Raw genomic sequence first — 18,870 nt, 5'->3', positions numbered from 1 at the left:
TTGGCTGCCGGTTACGATATCTTGTCAAATGCAGGTAACTAATAAAGACTCGAAAGGGCAGAAAGAATGGGACCCTTTAGATCACTTACCGCCGCCCTACGTGACCCCGTCTGCCCCACAGAATGTTCCTTCGGGTGACGACGATTCAGGGGAAGGGGAAGAAGATGGGGAGGAATCACAAACTACCTCAGGGGTACAGACCAGATCTCAAGCTGAAAAGGGTCACAGACAAAACCCTGTCTCGATTGCAAGAATGAATCCACTCCGGGAAGTGCCCATGGGGGGCGAGGAAGGAAGGATGGGATATGTGAACGTCCCCTTGACGAGTACTGAAGTACGGAATTTCAGGAGGGAGATGAAGGGTCTACTAGAGGACCCCATGGGACTTGCTGAACAATTGGATCAGTTCCTGGGTCCGAATACTTACACGTGGGAAGAGATGTGTTCCATCATGAAAACATTGTTCTCTAGCCAGGAGCGTCAGATGATACGACAAGCTGCGCTCTTGGTCTGGGAGAGAGAGGGGGGAGAAGGAGGGGAGCAGAAGTTTCCCCTCACCGACCCCGAGTGGGATAAGAACACGGAGGGAGGACGGCGCAACATGAGAGACATGCGGGAATATTGGATAAAAGGAATAAGACACGCAGCCCCGAAGGGGCACAATTTTACCAAGGCCTTTGGTAATCATCAAAATCCGGAGGAAACCCCTACGGACTTCCTAGACAGGATTAGGAAGAATGTGCAGCAGTTTGCTGGGGTGGACCCTGAGACGGACGTGGGGCAACAACTCATACGGGTAGAGTTTGTATCAAAGGCCTGGCCTGACATACGGAAGAAGTTAGAGAAAATGGATGATTGGGATAGTAAATCTTTAAGTGAATTACTACGAGAGGCGCAAAAGGTGTTTGTGAGAAGGGACGATGAGAAGCAAAGGAAGGCGACAAAGATAATGATGCAAACGGTGCAACAAATGACAGCTGGAAGAAAGGAAATGGGAGAGCCGTGGCAGAAACAGGAAAGGGGAGAGTCGTGGCAAGAGCAGAGGAAAAGAGAACCATGGCCGGAACAAAGGAAGGGTGGAGGAACTCGAGGCCGCGACAGGGAAACGAGGAGGACACTCAGATGTTACTATTGTAATGAAGAGGGACATTTTAAACGAGAGTGCCCCCGCTACAAACGGGAGGTGAGGTCGTACGCCCTGATGGAGGAAGATTAGGGAGGTCGGGGGTTCCTACCCTTGGGGCAAAAGGACTATCGACAGGAACCCCTGGTAAACTTGAAAGTAGGGCCCCAAGGATCGGAGATCACATTTATGGTGGACTAGGGAGCCGAAAGATCAAGTATAATCCAAATACCCCCCGGCACCCGAGCAGGAGGAAAAGTTATGGGGGTATCTGGAATTGGAGGACAGAAATTACAAGTCCCAGTGGTAGAGGACGTGGAAATTGGATATGAAAACAGAACTACTAAACGAGACCTCCTTCTACTGCCATCGGCGGGATTTAATTTGTTAGGAAGAGACTTGCAGGTCAAACTAGGGATCGGAACGGTACCAAGTAACGGGGAAATGGTGGTAAGGTTGTTCGCCCTCACCGAAGATGATGATCAACAAATAGACCCGGAAGTATGGTACCGAGAGGGGAACAGAGGGGGTCTAAACATCAAACCTCTCCAAATCACCATGTTACCAGGAAGAGGCCCGGTAAGAAGGAAACAATACCCGATTGCTATGGAAGGACGGGAGGGGTTACAACCTGTGATAGAAAGATTAATCACAGATGGACTACTGGAGGAATGTATGTCCCCTTTCAATACTCCAATACTCCCTGTGAGAAAGCCGGATGGGACGTATAGGCTGATGCAAGACCTGCGGGGGTTGAATGAAGTAGTCCAGGCTAGATACCCGGTGGTACCTAATCCCTACACGTTAATGAGTAAAATTCCCCCCGAACATGAATGGTTCAGCGTAATAGATCTGAAGGATGCTTTTTGGAGTTGCCCCCTTGACGAAGAAAGTCGGAACCTTTTTGCCTTTGAATGGGAGAATCCCTTCACAGGACGAAAGCGACAGTTAAGATGGACGGTCTTGCCACAGGGATTCACGGAGTCACCCAATTTGTTTGGACAAATACTGGAGCAGATCTTAGAAGGATTTCAGTGTAACGCGGAGAATCAATTGCTCCAATATGTCGATGATCTCTTACTCTCAGGACCAAGAGAAGAGGAGGTACGAGCAGACACCGTTGCCCTGTTGAACTTCCTGGGGAAACAGGGTCTACGCGTCTCCAGGACAAAACTCCAGTTTGTGGAGCGAGAAGTAAGATATCTGGGCCATCAAGTCAGTAAGGGGCACCGCCGTATCACGCCAGAACGAATATCAGGCCGGCGTATTAATCAGAAAACCATGCGTTCTATGCCAGCTGGTGGTCAGCCCCTAGCGATTAGGCCATTTCAGAGGATCCAAGTTGACTTTACGGAATTACCCCCAGTACAGAGATGGAAATATCTGCTAGTAATAGTAGACCATTTCACTCACTGGGTAGAGGCTTTCCCAACTGCCAAAGACGATGCACCAACCGTGGCCCGACTGTTGTTAGAGAACATAATCCCGAGATATGGCATAATGGAATCTATTGACTCCGATTGCGGGACACATTTTATTTCTAAGCTACACCATTTGATCTGTAATGCCCTGGGCATCCAATGGAAATTCCACACACCCTGGCATCCTCAGAGTTCGGGTCGAGTTGAGAGAATGAATGGCACGCTCAAGACCCAATTGACTAAGCTGATGCTAGAAACTAAGTTACCCTGGCCAAAGTGTCTGCCCATTGCCCTAATGAGGATACGTACGGCACCTCGCCGAGATGTCGGGGTTTCCCCCTATGAAATGCTCTTCGGATTACCGTATTGGAGTAAGGTTGATGGATGTCCCACTCTACAAGGGGGGGATGTATTTATCCGAACCTATTTACTGGCCTTATCCCGTTCTTTTGCAGAACTCCGAAGGAAAGGTCTCCTGGCTCAGACTCCGCCGCTCGACTTCCTCCTGCATAAGGTGGAGCCCGGAGATTGGATACTTGTTAAGACCTGGAAGGCCGAAAAGCTCCAGCCGCGGTGGGAAGGACCGTTCCTGGTTCTGTTAACAACTGAAGCAGCTGTTCGGACGAAAGAAAAAGGGTGGGTCCACGCATCAAGGATAAAGGGGCCTGTTCCGCCTGAAGAAGAAAGCACCTGGACATGCGAGCAAGGGGACAAGCCGTTGTCGGTAAAACTGAAAAGACAGTAATAATGAACTCTACTTGGACTGTATTGGTGGGGATATTGATCAGTTTACTCCTGTATGTGGGGGGTGTGTGCGGGAAATTTAACCTGACAAACTGCTGTCTAGAAATTGACGATAATGGTAAAGCGGTTCTGAAAATTTCCGATGAAATCAGGAGATTGGCCCATGTGCCAGTACAATCTTGGCGTCCTCTTAGTGGCATCGGATGGTGGGATGGTCTCCTAGGTGGTAGCTGGTGGCGCACGGCGTTGCTGGTGGTTGGGGGAGGCATGATTCTTCTTCTCGTATTACCCTGCCTAACTCCCTGTATTCAGTTTTTAATTCAGAAAAATATTTCCCGACTCCAGGCAGTGGTGGTTCCACAACATGGGACGCGGGAACTTAAAGTGATGTTACTGCGAAAGACATAGGATTTCCCGGGCCCTTGAAAAGGGGGGTTTATCTTGGTCAGGCACATCTTAAAGAAAGAAAAGGGTGGAATTGTGAGAAGTGATTTTGGTTTGAACTTTAAGATGTGCCTGAACCACAGAAAAGACAAAGCTTGTGTTTCCTTTAGAAACCACAGAAAAGACAAAGCTTGTGTTTCCTTTAGAACATTTTAACATTTTATATATTTAAAAGTAGAATAGTGTCTAACAATTCAAGCTGCAATTGATTGATGAACACAGACAGGGAAGAATGAGACCTTGGCTGATAAGACTGAGGATAGCGAAACGACTCGAGAAGACATCAGTTACAAATTAATGCAGAAAACATCTGCTGATAAGACCCTAGACAGACAAAGAAGAATAGGTCTTTGACTAATGAGACTACGGGGTGAGAAAAACAACAACTCTAGAGACTCTGAAGACATTTGTTACAGACTTTAAAATAATGATTTCTTTTAAAATGTGAACCTCGTGGCTCTTTGGAGCTATAGAGGGGAGGAGCTTATACTGTATTTAAACGAGAACTTTGTAAGCCTCTGGGCTCTCTTTCTCTTGAAGGAGTGCCCAACTCTGCAGACTTGTAATAAAACTTTGTTTTCCTGAATTTGTCTTAGAGCGATTATTGAGAGGCGATTTTCGTTTCTAACACTCCCCCTTCAATCAGTTGTTCAATTGTCCACCACCATTCATGACAGGGTGTGGTGGGACTGCAGAGCTTGGCTCTGTGTATAACTTGCTGTTTTTAATTTTTGGCATGCAAGTGTTCTTGTTTGGTAGTTTCACCAGGTTTCCACCTTATTTTTGAGGTATCAACAAAGAAATTGCTGGAATAGTTCAGTAGGTCTGGCAGCATCTGTGGAGAGAAGCCAGAATTAATGTTTCGGGTCAAGTGACCCTTCCTCAGAAGTCCTTATTTTTAGGTACTCCTGGTGCTTTTTCTGGCCTGCCCTCCTGCACTCTATATTGAACCAGGGTAGATCCTCTGGCTATATCATAATGGCTGCTTGGGGTATATGTGGCCCATGAGGTTGCAGCTTGTGCTGGAGTTAATTCTGCTTCTGTTGATGACCCACAGTGCCTCATGGATGCCAGGTCTTGAGTTGCTAGATCTGTTCAAAGTCTGGCCCATTTCAAACAGGTGATGGTGCCACACAACATGATGAAGGATATTCTCATGGACAGATGGATCTGAAGCTGGCAGATTGGTAAAGATGAGGTCAAGTATGTTTTTCCCTTATTAGTTCTCCCACCGCCTACTGCAGACCCAGTCCAGCAGCAATGTCTTCAGGATCCAACCAGGTCAATCAGTCGTCTGCTGCCAAACCACTCTTGGTGATGGACATTGAAATCTTCCACCTCGAACACATTTTATGTCCTTGCTATCCTCAATGCTTCCTCCAAGACACACAATGTGGAGGGGTACTGATTCATCAGGTACCTGGTAATCAGCAGAAGGTTTCCTTATGCACGTTTAACATACGTAAGGAAATTCATGGGGTCCAGAGTCAATGTTGAGGACTCTGAGAGCAACTCCATGCCTTTGTCATACATGACTTAGTTAGCACTCTCAATCTCAGTCTCTGTTGGTAGGAGCTCATTGTATACAAAGGGGATGCTGCATTTCCTAAATAACACTTGTAACAAACAACACATTTAGACACTGTGAATTTGTCGAAGTTGCTATATAGATACAGGTCTTTTTTTTCCTTAAGGAAACATTCTGCTTCCTAAAAATTATAAACCCATTGATGGAGATAGTGACAATACCCACAGTGAGACTGATCAATAAAGTAGAGACAGGACTCTTATTGTAGGATCCTGAGTATTTCAATGAATTGGGTCACACTATGCTGACAAATTAGAGCATTTGGATTAAGAAGGATAAATTTATTGTGAGTTATAAATCAATAGAGAGGATAGATAAAACAGCAGACAGACAACACCACAATACTAAACTCTGAATCAACCAAAATGACAAAGCATTTGAAAATGATTCAAGATCTTTCCTATTACATGAAATGAATCTCTGAAGACTGTAAGGTGAACATATCACACCATTATTACATTGAAATATGATAGGTCGAGGGAACCCAGGTCTGCAGAGACTCAAACCCCCACTCTCTCCCCATACTCAGGATAGCTGTCCTCCCAGGCAGGAGTACAAATATCACCCATGGTATTAGTCAAATACCTGTCACCTGAAGCGGATCTGTCTATGGGATGAGGTCTTGAATTCATCAGGACACTTTGCAAGAAATACCAAATTCAAGGAGAGGCAACATTCATACTGTTTGAGTGGAGAGTGCTGGTTGGCAGGTTAACTCTGAATGGTACAGACAGTGCTATGGATAATGATCACGTTAATGATCAGTGACGGAAAATTGTTAATTTTAAATGTAGGAATTTTAACTTGTCATTGATTAGTCAAGATATTGTCCTGAGAAATTAACCAGAAAACCATCTTTTTTGATGAGTTGAGAATGGTAGTCAATGTTTTATTTATTGTGAACAACCAAAAACTTATGTTTGTTTCATATGAGCCACCAAGCTATTGGAAGATTACCTAATTACCCAGCATCACACTAGCACTGAAATTCATATCCACCATTGCTCATTTATTACGGTAGGGAGGACATACTTTTGGCTTGATGGCCACAGCCTGAGAGTGGTGAGCACTATTCATGTCGCTACGCTATAACTCTAAGTAGAAATTCTGGGGACGGGATAGATATCAATTTTAGGGAACAAATAGAAGGACACTAAAATAATAAAGGAGAAAGCATGAACATGTTGGCAATGAAAAGGATGACTTAGATTCATAAAGTCATACTGCACAGAAACAGACTGTGTCCAACTTGTCCATGTAACTAAGTTTCCCAAACTAAACAGTCCATTTGCCTGCATTTGGCCCATACCCCTCTAAACATTTCCTAATAATGTACCAGTGTAAATGTCTTTTAAATGTTGTAATTGAACCTGCATCTATCACTTTCTCTGGCAGTGCATTCCAAATATGTGCCACCCTATGTGTCTCAACGTTGCCCTTCAGATCCCTTTTAAATTTGATGTACTTAACCTTCTTGCTGGAAGTTAAATGGTAAACCTAGTACAGTTGTAGGAACACTGTAAAGAAATGTATCAGGAAAGAAATGGGTATTAAAACAGCAGTGCTGATACTGGTGAAATGTGTTCCCTTGGGATACACTGGGGAGTGGTGCCTCTGGGTAGTCAAAAAATTCTTCATTGACAGTGATAAAGAAAATCACAGAATATTTTATTTCACAGGAAGGGGTATTTCCTCATTCTTATATTGAAGGAGCTAAAGCAATAAAGATGTTGACAGTTACTGGAGCAAGACAGTTACTAATGCTGGCTGATGATACAATTTGTCATCCAGAGGGGTTAATGAAGAAGCAAGTACTAACTGAAGATACATGTGGAGGTTACAAACTGATCCAATTATATAGACTTATACTAAAGAGCAAATAGCGATAAAGACATTGTAGTTGGAGTTGTGCAACAAATCCTGTAGAAGGAATTGATTTTATCTTGGAGAACCTGGCTGATTCCAAACTATTGGCCTCACTGCAGATGTTGGGATAGTTTCCTGACTGTGATATGACTAAATCTTGAATTAGAATTAGACTTGAAGAGGTGTCCAGAAAAGGAAGTGACTGGGAACTCAGTTATCCAACAAAGTTTCGAAAACTTAGATACAAAGGATGAAGTAAAAAGAATGAGGCTTATAGGTTTAACTCATCTTTTTTAAAGAAATGCACAAGACAGATCTTGATCAAAGAATATCAGGCAGCCTACTCAGAATCTGAATCAAAACCAACAACTGAGTATTATTATTTATAAGATAAAATGTTAATGAGAAAACAGAGAACACTCAAATATCAGCCAATAAGGACTCAAATTGGTCAATTAGGTGGTGGTCCCAAATGAGTATGATAACAAAATGTTATGAATGGCTCAAAAAATTTCAATGCCAATTCACTTAGCTATTAGGAAAATTCCGGCTAAAGTACTAAAATATTTCCGTTGAACCACAAGACTACCTGAGGACTTCACCAGACATGTCATTTATGCCAGGTAGCAGGGAAATCCCAACCATTAATTAAACTTGCGATTTTAATTCCAGTGCCAGCTCGTGAAGGACCATTTACCAGCACCTCAATAGAATGCATAAAACCCAACCTGAGTTCAGTATTGGGAATTGCACCTTTTTAAACAATTATATATGTTTCGACAAGATCTCCTGGAACAGTGCCTTGGGGAAAATAATAATAAAACATGAGAGTGGAAAGGTTATTTTTTTTAGAAAATATGGATAACACAAAGAAATCTAATCATATTAAGATTCAAATGTTGTGTCACGGGATTGATTTAAATAAATCCTGCATAGTTGCAGGGAAACAATTTAAATCTGAAGATTATCATCCCTAATCTCAAGGAGCATTAGATGAATACCATTGAACTTGAGGGGCCATAATTTGAATTTACTGTTAAGAATGCACAAATTCATTGAGATAAAGGAATTCCCTTGCTACAGTTTGCCGTTAATGATGCTGTGATGATTCCATGATATCCAGTCCTTTTGAAGACACTTATGGAGGAGCTTAGAGGTTCCCCTAAATTTTGCAATAAAAATTTGTTAACCAAGCTTTCCAAACAGTCGTACATATAAAAGGTACAGCCCCCATAGTCCTACCAAACCGTCGGGTTACTTTCTCATCAAAAGGAGATGATTGGTCGTAGTTTAACCTGAAGGGCACCACACCTCATGCCAGGGGAGAAATCGAGACCAGTCCTTTGTGGTAACCTCGGACAGTTGCAATGTAGAGTAATGCTGTCAGCATGATTTCAATTCCTGCACTGGCTGAGGTTACTATAAAGGGCTTTCCTTCTCAAATTTTACCCTTATCGAAGGAGAAACTGAGGAAATACTTGGATTGACTGTGAGAGACGTCAATCAGAGAGCCCACCCACTCTGCACATTGTCTCCGCTTCCTCTTCCAGAGCTGGTTCACTTCCTATAGGGACTGAAAACCAGGTGAGGAGATGGTGAGTGAAGGAGCAGCTTTTAGACAAATTGTATCCCATAATATCCACACCAATCTTCAGGCAGTCTGACTATCCTGTGGGCAGTCAGGGGTGGAAATGTCCCTTGTGCTGTGTGAGAAGATCCAGCTGAGAGAGCTGTTTACTCGGTGCTTTGTGCTGAACTGTTTGACTGGAGCTGTGTGTTGGATATTGAGTGTGTTTATTGGAAGCATTTCCCTCAGATTTCCAGGCTGCTTTATTGATGGATCAATCCTGAATATGGGAAGGTGAGTTGTAATTATCTGGGAAGTGCAGAGTGTCTGAGGATTCTTACTGATTTCCTTTTGTTGTGTTGTGTATGTGTGTGCTGGGAATTGGTTATTATCCTGTCGACAGTTAATTGGTGAATTAATTGAGGAAAAGACGCCACCTTTTCCCAGGCTCTGGTGATCATAAAACCTTAAGACAAAGGAACAGAAGTAGGCCATTCAGTCACCTCCTCCCCATGCCCTAGTCAGTTCCCCGGATGTCCCAGTTGTTAATGACTCACCCCAGCTATCCAATCACTTCCATAGCCTTCCTGCCCAACCAGTCACACTGGGTTCCCAGTTACTTTCTCCAGAAACCTGGACAGTAATCCAGGATTCCCTGATTAACCAATTGGTGCTTCCAAGCAATTGACCAATCAGGAGCTCTGTGATGCCAAGTGATCAAATTCAGAAAGAGCTGTTCAAGGACCAAGGTACAAAGAAAGAAGAGTTCACAACACCCTCAGCTTGAATCGCTCTCATGCCTGTGCTGATCCATTCCCCCAAACACGACCCACACGATCACGTCTTCGCCACCACATCACTGATACGTGCTCATCACCATCTCACTCACACACCCTCTTTCACCTATACAATCCATCGTCCCTCTCACCCTGGACCTGATTCTCAGCTCCAGGCCTAACTCTCAGTCCCTCTTGCTTTGTTGCTTTCAACTGTTCCTCTCTAGCCCCCTCTCACCCCTCATCAGGAGACCACTTTAACTCCGTTTCACTCAACATCATCTTTGGCCTGATACACCCCTACCCTAAGCACAATTATCGTCCTTACCCATTCCCCTCAACCCTGACCTGAATGTAATTTCCTGGCCTGATTATCTTCTCAATTCTGGTCCAACTCCCATCCCCTTGGCCCCAGCCTGAGTTTCGGGGGTGGCACTATGATTCAATGGTTAGCACTGCTGCCTCACAGCGCCAGGGACCCAGGTTTGATTCCAGCCTTGGGCAACTGTCTGTGTGGAGTTTGCACATTCTCCACGTGTCTGTGTGGGTTTCCTCCGGGTGCTCAGGTTTCCTCCCACAGTCCAAAGATGTGCAGGTCAGGTGAATTGGCCATTCCAAATTGACCATAGTGTTAGGTGCATTAGTCAGAGGGAAATGGGTTTGGATGGGTTACTCTTCAGAGGGTCAGTGTGGACATGTTGGGCCAAAGGTCCTGTTTCCACATAGTAGGGAATCTAAACTAATCTCTCACTACCTAGCCCAACCATTCCCTGCTATCCCTAATTGTTCATTGCCTGATTTTTCTCCCTTTCCCACATGGCCTGGCTCTCACTCTCTTCGTACACTCCCCCCTCAACCTAACCCAACCGCCCACCTAATGGACCAAATTCCAATTCCCTCCTTCTCAAGTCACAGTCTCCCTGAAAATCTCCAAGACCCTTTTTCAGACTTCCCACCACGGCATAACTACAACTCACCAATTCTCCTCGAACTGCATTTTCCAAACCCACAACCTGTACCATTGGAAGGATAAGTACAATAGATACTTGGGAACAACACCCACTGCATGTTCCCTTCCAGATCATGCATCATCCTGACTTAGCACTATATTGCTGTTCTGTCACTGGGGATCAGTCTACAGCAGATGAACTGTAGTGGTTCAAAAAAAGTCCTCATGGGCAATTATGAAAAGGCAATAATTGCTGTCCTTGCCGGCCACATCCTCTGAAAGTATAAACAATAAGGAGCAAGGAGTTGGAGTTTAACAAAACAAAGAAGAATTTGGAGGCAATTATGTTTCGTTTTCGTGTTTTACAGAAGAATTGCACTGTACATATCAGAGAATTCAGAGAAAATGGACACTGCAGATAGATCCTGACCATCACCCAAGGAACAACTGCACAAAGACATCCAGTCCCTTTACAGCATTGCTCAACCCCGAGAAGATTCGGCAGTGAAATCAGTCAGGCCGGGGAGGTTTGACATATCATCAGATCTGAAACTGGTCAGTGGTGTGGAGCCTTCCATCAGAGCCAGCCTTTCGTAAGGTTCAGCTGTAGTTGAGACTGAGAAAAACTGCAAGTGGCTCCCAAGTGTTTTGCAGTGTGAGGCATCTGAGGAGACTTCCAGAGGTTCTGAACATATTTTGCAATTGTTGTAAATGCAAGGACAACTTAATGGAAGAGAAACTGTTCAAGTGTGAGGTCTGCAACCGAGCTTTTGCAAAGTCATCAAGACTTATGAATCACCAACGCATTCATACGGGGGAGAAGCCATTCAAATGTGAGGTGTGCAACCGAGCTTTCGCACAGTCATCAACACTCGTAAATCACCGACGTATTCACACTGGGGAGAAGCCGTATGTGTGCGAGGTGTGTGACAGAGCATTCTCACAGCCATCAAACCTCCGTGTACATCAACGTATTCACACAGGGGTGAAACCATTTACATGCGAAGTGTGTGACAAATCATTCTCAATGTCAGCTAACCTCCGTTTACACCAACGTATTCACACAGGGGAGAAACCATTCACATGCAACGTGTGTATGAAGTCATTCTTGAATCCAGTGCATCTCTGCATACACCAACGCATTCACACAGGGGAGAGACCATTTGCATGTGAGGTGTGTGACAAATCTTTCTCACAGTCATCAAGCCTCCGCGTTCACCAACGCATTCACACAGGGGAGAAGCCATTTGCATGTGGTGTCTGTGACAAGTCATTCTCACAATTATCAAGCCTTCATGTACACCAACGCGTTCACACAGGGGAGAAGCCGTTCACGTGTGAGGTGTGTGACAAATCATTCTCACAGACGTCGAGTCTCCGTGTTCATCAACGCATTCACACAGGGGAGAAGCCATTCACGTGTGAGGTATGCAACAAATCGTTCTCAAGCTCATCAAACCTCCTGCTCCACCAGAAGATTCACACAGGGGAGAAACCCTTCACATGCAAGGTATGTGACAAATCATTCTCAGGATCATCAAAACTTCTGCTGCATCAAAGGATTCACATCGGGGAGAAACCATTCAGGTGTGAGGTGTGTGACAAATCTTTCTCGCAGTCATCGATCCTCCGCATCCACCATCGCATTCACACTGGGGAGAAACCATTCAAGTGTAATGTGTGTCACAAATCATTCTCACAGTCATCAGCGCTCCGGACACACCAACGCACACATACAGGTGAGAAACCATTCATGTGCAATGTATGCAACAAGTCATTCTCAAGGTCATCAAGCCTCCTGCTCCATCAGAGGACCCACCCCGGAATAACCCTTCCAGTGTGAGGTTTACCATAAAGATTTTGCGACATCTATCTTCAAATGAAACCATAAGATTTACACTAGGAAGAAACTCTTCTCGTGTGATCTTTGTACCAGGGCTTTTGCTTAGCCATCCCCGTCCATCAAAAATGAACAGAGGGGAGATGTGCTGTCAGTGTGAGCTCTGTAGTAAAGCCTTCACACAATTGTTGGACCTCCTGAAACATTAACAAACACATATGGGCCAGCCCAGCCACATATGTCATTAGTGTAAACATCTGCAAAAGCTCAATGCACAGGATATTTAGTGGGACTGGGACAGAGAACAAGAGGTAGCTTTCACTCCCATCAAACAACTAGTGATGACATCACCAGTGCTGAGGGATTATGATGTAACAATGGAGTCACCCTGTAGTGTGATGTCAGTGAAACAGGACTTGGGGTAATCCCCAGGCAGTGAGAACAACCCGTTGTATTTCTATCCAGAGCATTAACACAAACTGAGCAACACTATACACAGATTGAGAAAGATGGTCTGCATAATGTCTTTGATTGTGAGCTTTACTATAGTATTAGGAGAGAGAAAATGATGGTAAATCTGACCACAAGCCATTTCAAAGCATCTTTCTCAAACCATTTCAGTCTGTTCAAAAAGGATATTACTTGATTTGTAGAGATATCACTTGGCAGTGAAGTACAAGGAAGGAAGCGTTTGTACATTGCTGACCAGCTGTCAAGAGCTGCATTCTCTTTGAAGGACGTAAACAGTTTGAAATCTTTCAGATTCGGCAAGAACCAACAACACAAGGATGACATGAATCCATCAAGGACACCCCTGTCACAGTAAGACAGCATTGGACAAAGCGAGATGAGGTACAAGGTGGCATCTGTACAAAGGGAACAGGGTCAGTATACTTGAAGAGATGAGGAAAGAGATGCTAAAGCACATACCACACAAATCATTAATAATTGAATTTAGTCTGAATAAGGCAAGAGAGGTGATCTATTGGCCAAACATCAGCTCGTGTAGTGCTTATGATGAATATCAAACTAAACAAGATTAAGAGCTATTCATGACATCCCAGACAGCCCATGGACAAAGCTTGGAGTAGACCTCTTTAGTTTCACTGGAACTGATTAACTCATCACCATTAACTAATATTCAGATAGCAGGGAGTTCGAGCGCTGATGTCATGGATTCCCAGTGAGATTGCACTGTCTGAAAGAACACTTTGTGATATCCCTGACAATGACCTCAATTCCCAAGTGAAGAATTCAGATACTGCATGGATGATTGGGAAATCCAACACCACCCACCATCTCTCATTATCCCCAGTCAAATGGAAAGAGCGAGGCATTGGTGAACATTGACAAAGACATCATTAAAATCTACCACATCTAGGGCAGATATGTACAATGTGATCTTAGAGCAGAGAAACACAGCTACTGAAGGCATGGAAGCTGTCCAGGCTGGTGACTATTGTAATACTACTCCAGACTACATTTCCGATAGCTAAAATAATATTGAAACCAGAAACAGTGCTACAACTGAACTGAATAACCTATACTGTCACATATACTCAACAAGTACAGTGAAGGTTTGTATGTCACCAGTTACAGCGCTAACTTAGATACAAAAGTACCTCGGCACAACTTCTTTTGTTACAAGATTTGATACAGAAATAAAATGTCTAAGCATTACAGAAGAGTTCCATACAGCAGACCATGCTGGCACTTACTTTCCAGTCCGCACCATATTGGCTCCACGCTGCGCCAGTTACATGCCAGGAGGTTGCCAAGCCAGGATGCCGCTGCACCAGGTCAAGAGGTCACTGTGCCAACACCAGGAAGTCCCTATAGGAAGAGGCCACTGCATTAGGCCAGCAGGTCATCACGCTACGCTGGGAGGCTGCTGTGGGAGAACGCCATGTCATGCCAGATGGCCGCTGCAAGAGGGTGCCAACCCATGCAGGGAAACCGCTGCTGCAGGCCCGGAGTCGACACCAGAGGCCGGGAATCATCATTCGCCAGAGGTTGGGGATCGCCGCTGGAGGCTGAGGTCATCGCTCACTGAAAGCCACTGATCATTGCTCCTCGCTGGAGGCCGGGTTAATTTTCGAAGGCCAGAAGTCGAAGAGAAGAAAAGGAGGAGAAGAAGAAGAGAAAAAAACACTAGGAGGAATTGAAAAAAGAGTGGGTGGAGCAGACAAGTTCTTCACTGTTACACATGTCATCCCTAAACTCTCAAAATCCCAAAAAGATCACCAAGAAAATCAATTTCTCTGATTGACTGCTGCTCAGGACAAAACTATCACATCAGTTCTACCTTGAACAGGAAATTCTTGTGACACACTCAACTTTAACAAAGAGCAGGAGAAAGAAAAGTATTCTTAATTTACTAATATGCATCTTAGCTATAGTTCTTCAACATCCCCAATTAAATGCATGCACACACACAATTAAGACAGACAAAAGACAAACGTGGAAAAATATACACAGGATAAGTACAATTCTCAAAATCAAAAGTCCAGATTTAAAAGGTGTGTTCAATTATCTTTTATTAATTTTTAGCCCTAATGACATGATGTTGTCTGTGAGGTGATGGCTATTATTTGATTTCAAAGTTGATTTTGGTCTTTCCTCGTTAGAATTATTCCTTTTAAGCCTTATTATTTTTCTGTTTCTCCCCACATGGAGAGTGAGCATAGGAGAGATGGATGCTTTCTTTTGCAGGCTGTGGATGTTTCGCTCTGCTGCCCTGATACTTACAGCTCTTTAACACTCTGCATCTCAAACAATCAAAAAACTGTCATCAGATACCACTCCTTCACTCAAAGTACACTCTGTTGCATTCGGTCGTGAACTGTCTCCACCATTGCTACAAAAAAAGGGTTTTGCGTGGCTCCAAATAAATGCCAAAATAATTAATTTGATTTTCAAGTTGCAAACCCCTGTATTTTAGTTATGCAATTGCCCAATTTCCATTTCAATTTATAGTCCCTAAAAAAGAAAACTGAAGTCTGTTACAATAATAATGAGACAGTAACAAAAGCAAATGGCTCAAAGTTAAATTTCAGTTAGGCAATGCTTTTGCAGCATTACCAGAGCTGAGGGTTGGAGAGCCAGGGTAAATATTTTTAAACAAACAAAATTAAATATTTTTAACGAATGTCAGCACAATTGCTTACTGTGTATAGAGAGGATGTCACCTCAAACATATATAGTGCAAGTGTAAGACCATATCTCTTGTTGCAGATGTATACATAGATGTTCTATTGTGAGCAGTTATGGGTCCTGTATCTAAGCAAGGATATGCTGGTAATGGAAAGGGTCCAGACGAGTTTTACAGAATGATCTCAGACATGAAGAGCTTGTCATATGAGGAGGGTTATTTAGTTTTGCAGAGGTAAATGACTATTTATCAATATCCTTCCAAACTGTTTCATTCCTGCATGAGGAGCTGTAATGTGTAATGAACGCAGCCCACTTAAATTCCTCCCAGTATTTCTGTAATTAACTGTTGCAGCATCCGTGAAGTAGCAGTGACGGAAACCCTCAAATGGTCAATTGTGGAATACTGAGATTCTTGCAGAACAAGAGAACTGGAATTAGGACTGTTAAATGAACAGCTATGTAACATATCAATCTGGGACTGCAGTGATGATTTTAAAGTCCATATAGTATTCCAGCCAAGTCACGGTGAGATGCCTGAATAAGTGGATCCACAAAACTTCTGAAATGTAATAAGGTCTGATCTATAAGACAAAAAAATGTCTGATTGAATTACCATTGCTTTGTTCAATCAAGAAAAATGGAGAGAGAAAAAAAATCGGTGACTGCATTTGAGATACACGGGAATGAATATAAAACATCTGAACAAATTCAACAGCAGATTCAGCTTTGAAGGCAACATTTGATAATGCTATCATTTGATAAGATGTATACATAGTTTCTGGGTGAAGAATCAAGCAACAGTGAGAGTTAGGCAACATCATTTTATGGAGAAACGTATCTTCTCTACCTCATGTTTTGAGCCAAGTATGATAATAACCTGTTATAGTTACTGAAGTATAATAAAGTACACACAAAGGACAAGAACGTCTTCTGTTAATACTTGTGCTCTATCCTCCACCACATGCTAGCAAACAGCACTATAAATTAAAAAATAAAGAATTGGTGGCAACCAACACCTCAAGGTATGAAAATAATGAGGGATGGACAGTAAATACTGATCAGGCAGCAAAGTCAGTGAGTGAAAATAAAATAACAGTAGACACTGGGTGACAATGGTGAGCATTAAATTCTGCAAAAATGGTCTGTTTCTGTACTTTAAAAATTAAAATAAACTGAAAACAATGGTGGCGGAATGAATGGAGAACAGTTAGTAAAACAGTGTTCTTGGGGAACAAGAGCAAGGAAGTGATGTTGTCGACCTCTTCTGAAGTTTTGGGTATAGTTGTGGCACCATGTTATAGGAGAGATGTGAAGGCATTGGAGAGAGTACAAGGATGGTTCCAGGAATGAGAAATATCAGTTATGAGGATAGATTGAAGAATTTGGGACTACTGTAGACATTAGTTTATACTAAGATGATTTGCAATGATGGAGAGAAAACATGAAACCATTACGTTAGCTGAAGCTGGGCTGAGCAAGGTGCAAAACAAAATTAATTAAAATGCTCTTGGGCCATTAGACCAAGGCCTGATAGGAATCTGAAGCAAGTACAGTCTGTCCAAGAAAAATAGACTGGTTAGAGTAGTTAAGGGAATAGCGAGTTTTGAGAAGATTTGTAGCTCAGGTTGAGGTTCTGGATGTGAGTTTGCGCACTGAGCTGGAAAGTTTATTTTCAGACGTTTCATCACCATACGAGTTAACAGCCGCAGTGAGCCTTCAGCAAAGTGCTGGTGTTACATCCCACTTTCTATTTATGTGTTTAGGTTTCCTTGGGTTGGTGGTGTCATTTCCTGTTCTTTTTCTCAGAGGGTGATAGATGGAGTCCAAATCAATGTGTTTATTGATAGAGTTCCGGTTGGAATACCATGCTTCTAGGAATTCTCGTGCGTGTCTCTGTTTGGCTCATCCGAGGATGAATGTGTTGTACCCAGCAAAGTGGTGTCCTTCCTCATCTGTATAGAAGAATACTAGTCATAGGGGGTCATGTCTTTTTGTGGCGAGCTTTCCGCCTGTTTGTCCAATGTAGTGTTTGTTAGAGTTATAGAGATGTACAGCATGGAAACAGACAACTCGTCCATGCCGACCAGATATTCCAACTTAAAATCACCCCTCAGTCTTGATGCTCTAGGGAAAACAGCCCCAGCCTATTCAACTTCTCCCTATAGGTCAAATCCTCCAACCCTGGCAACATCCTTGTAAATCTTTTCTGAACCCTTTCAAGTTTCACAACATCCTTCCGATAGGAAGGAGACCAGAATTGCACGCAATATTCCAAAAGTGGCCTAACCAATGTCCTATACAGCTGCAACATGACCTCCCAACTCCTGTACTCAATACTCTAACCAATAAAGGAAAGCATACCAAATGCCTTCTTCACTATCATATCTACCTGCTACTCTACATCCAAGGAGCTATGAACCTGCACTCCAACGTCTCTTTGTTCAGCAACACTCCCCAGGACCTTACCATTAAGTGTATAAGTCCTGTTAAGATTTGCTTTCCCAAAAAGCAGTACCTCACATTTATCTAAATTAAACCCCATCTGCCATTCCTCAGCCCATTGGCTCATCTGATCAAGATCCCGTTGTAGTTCTTGCAAGATATTTTGTAAGTGACATTCTTTTTGCTTGTTGTCTGTATAGGGTCTTTTAAATTCATTAGCTGCTGTTTTAGTGTGTTGGTGGATTTGTGGACTACCATGATGCCAAGAGGTCTGAGTATTCTGGCAGTCTTTTCCAAGATGTAGGGGAGAATGGCTAGGGTTTCTGGGTGCGTTTTGTCTGCTTGTGTTCATTGGGTACCCATTCATTTTGAATACGCTGTACAGGTTATACAGAGACAGCATTCTGGAAACAGTGATCACAATTCCTTAAGTTTTAAGGTAGCTATGAAGAAGGATAAGTCAGGACCTTGCGAGAAGGTACTAAATTGGGGAGGCCAAATTGCATCAGTATTAGGCAGGAGCTAGTGAGTGTTAATTGAGAGGAGCTGTTATCAGGAGAAGGTGGGTACTGCAGATGCTGGAGATCAGAGTCAAAATTAGAGTGGTGCTGGAAACACACGGAGGATCAGGCTGAGGACCAGGAAAATTGATATTTCGGGCAAAAGCCCTTCATCAGGAATGAGCTGTTATCAGGCAAGTCCACATTTGTCATGTGGCAGTTGCTTAAGTATTACAAAGATCAGTGGAGTTGTGAATAGTATAGAAGGTTGTTAAAGGATAGAGTGGGAAATAGATCTGTTGCAGATATGGGCTGAGAAATGGCAAATGAAGATTAATCTGAGTAAGTGTGAGATATTGCACTTTGGGAGATCAAATGTTGAGGAAAAGTATATAATTAATAGCAGGACCCTGAACAGCCATGGTGTATACTGGGATCTTGGGGTTCAAGTCCATCG

The 18,870-nt window shown here is 43.3% G+C and overlaps 1 protein-coding gene and 1 long non-coding RNA gene across 2 annotated transcripts in view; one reads left to right on the top strand and one right to left on the bottom strand.

Annotated features, from left to right (window-relative positions):
- Positions 1-8,155: 8,155 nt before the first annotated feature.
- On the top strand, positions 8,156-12,858 carry LOC122541608 (uncharacterized). Its single transcript, XM_043678481.2, has 2 exons — positions 8,156-9,047; positions 10,847-12,858. The coding sequence occupies exon 2, from the start codon at positions 11,206-11,208 to the stop codon at positions 12,319-12,321; it is 1,116 nt and encodes a 371-aa protein (XP_043534416.1). The 5' UTR covers positions 8,156-9,047; positions 10,847-11,205; the 3' UTR covers positions 12,322-12,858.
- A 188-nt stretch (positions 12,859-13,046) lies between these two features.
- The window catches only part of LOC148141031 (uncharacterized), a 28,478-nt gene continuing 22,654 nt past the window's right edge, over positions 13,047-18,870 (bottom strand). Inside the window, exons 3-4 of the long non-coding RNA XR_015752935.1 lie at positions 14,037-14,394; positions 13,047-13,184 (exon numbers count right to left, since the gene is read on the bottom strand). This is a non-coding gene — a long non-coding RNA (uncharacterized LOC148141031). The remainder of the gene's footprint in view (positions 13,185-14,036; positions 14,395-18,870) is intronic.

This window comes from Chiloscyllium plagiosum, unplaced genomic scaffold (genome assembly GCF_037043375.1).
Source record: "Chiloscyllium plagiosum isolate Xiang-an unplaced genomic scaffold, Cpla_swu_hap1 HiC_scaffold_35, whole genome shotgun sequence".
NCBI lineage: Eukaryota > Metazoa > Chordata > Chondrichthyes > Orectolobiformes > Hemiscylliidae > Chiloscyllium > Chiloscyllium plagiosum.
The sequence above is the reverse complement of the archived record's forward strand: the minus strand, read 5'-3'. Positions and strand labels throughout refer to the sequence as shown.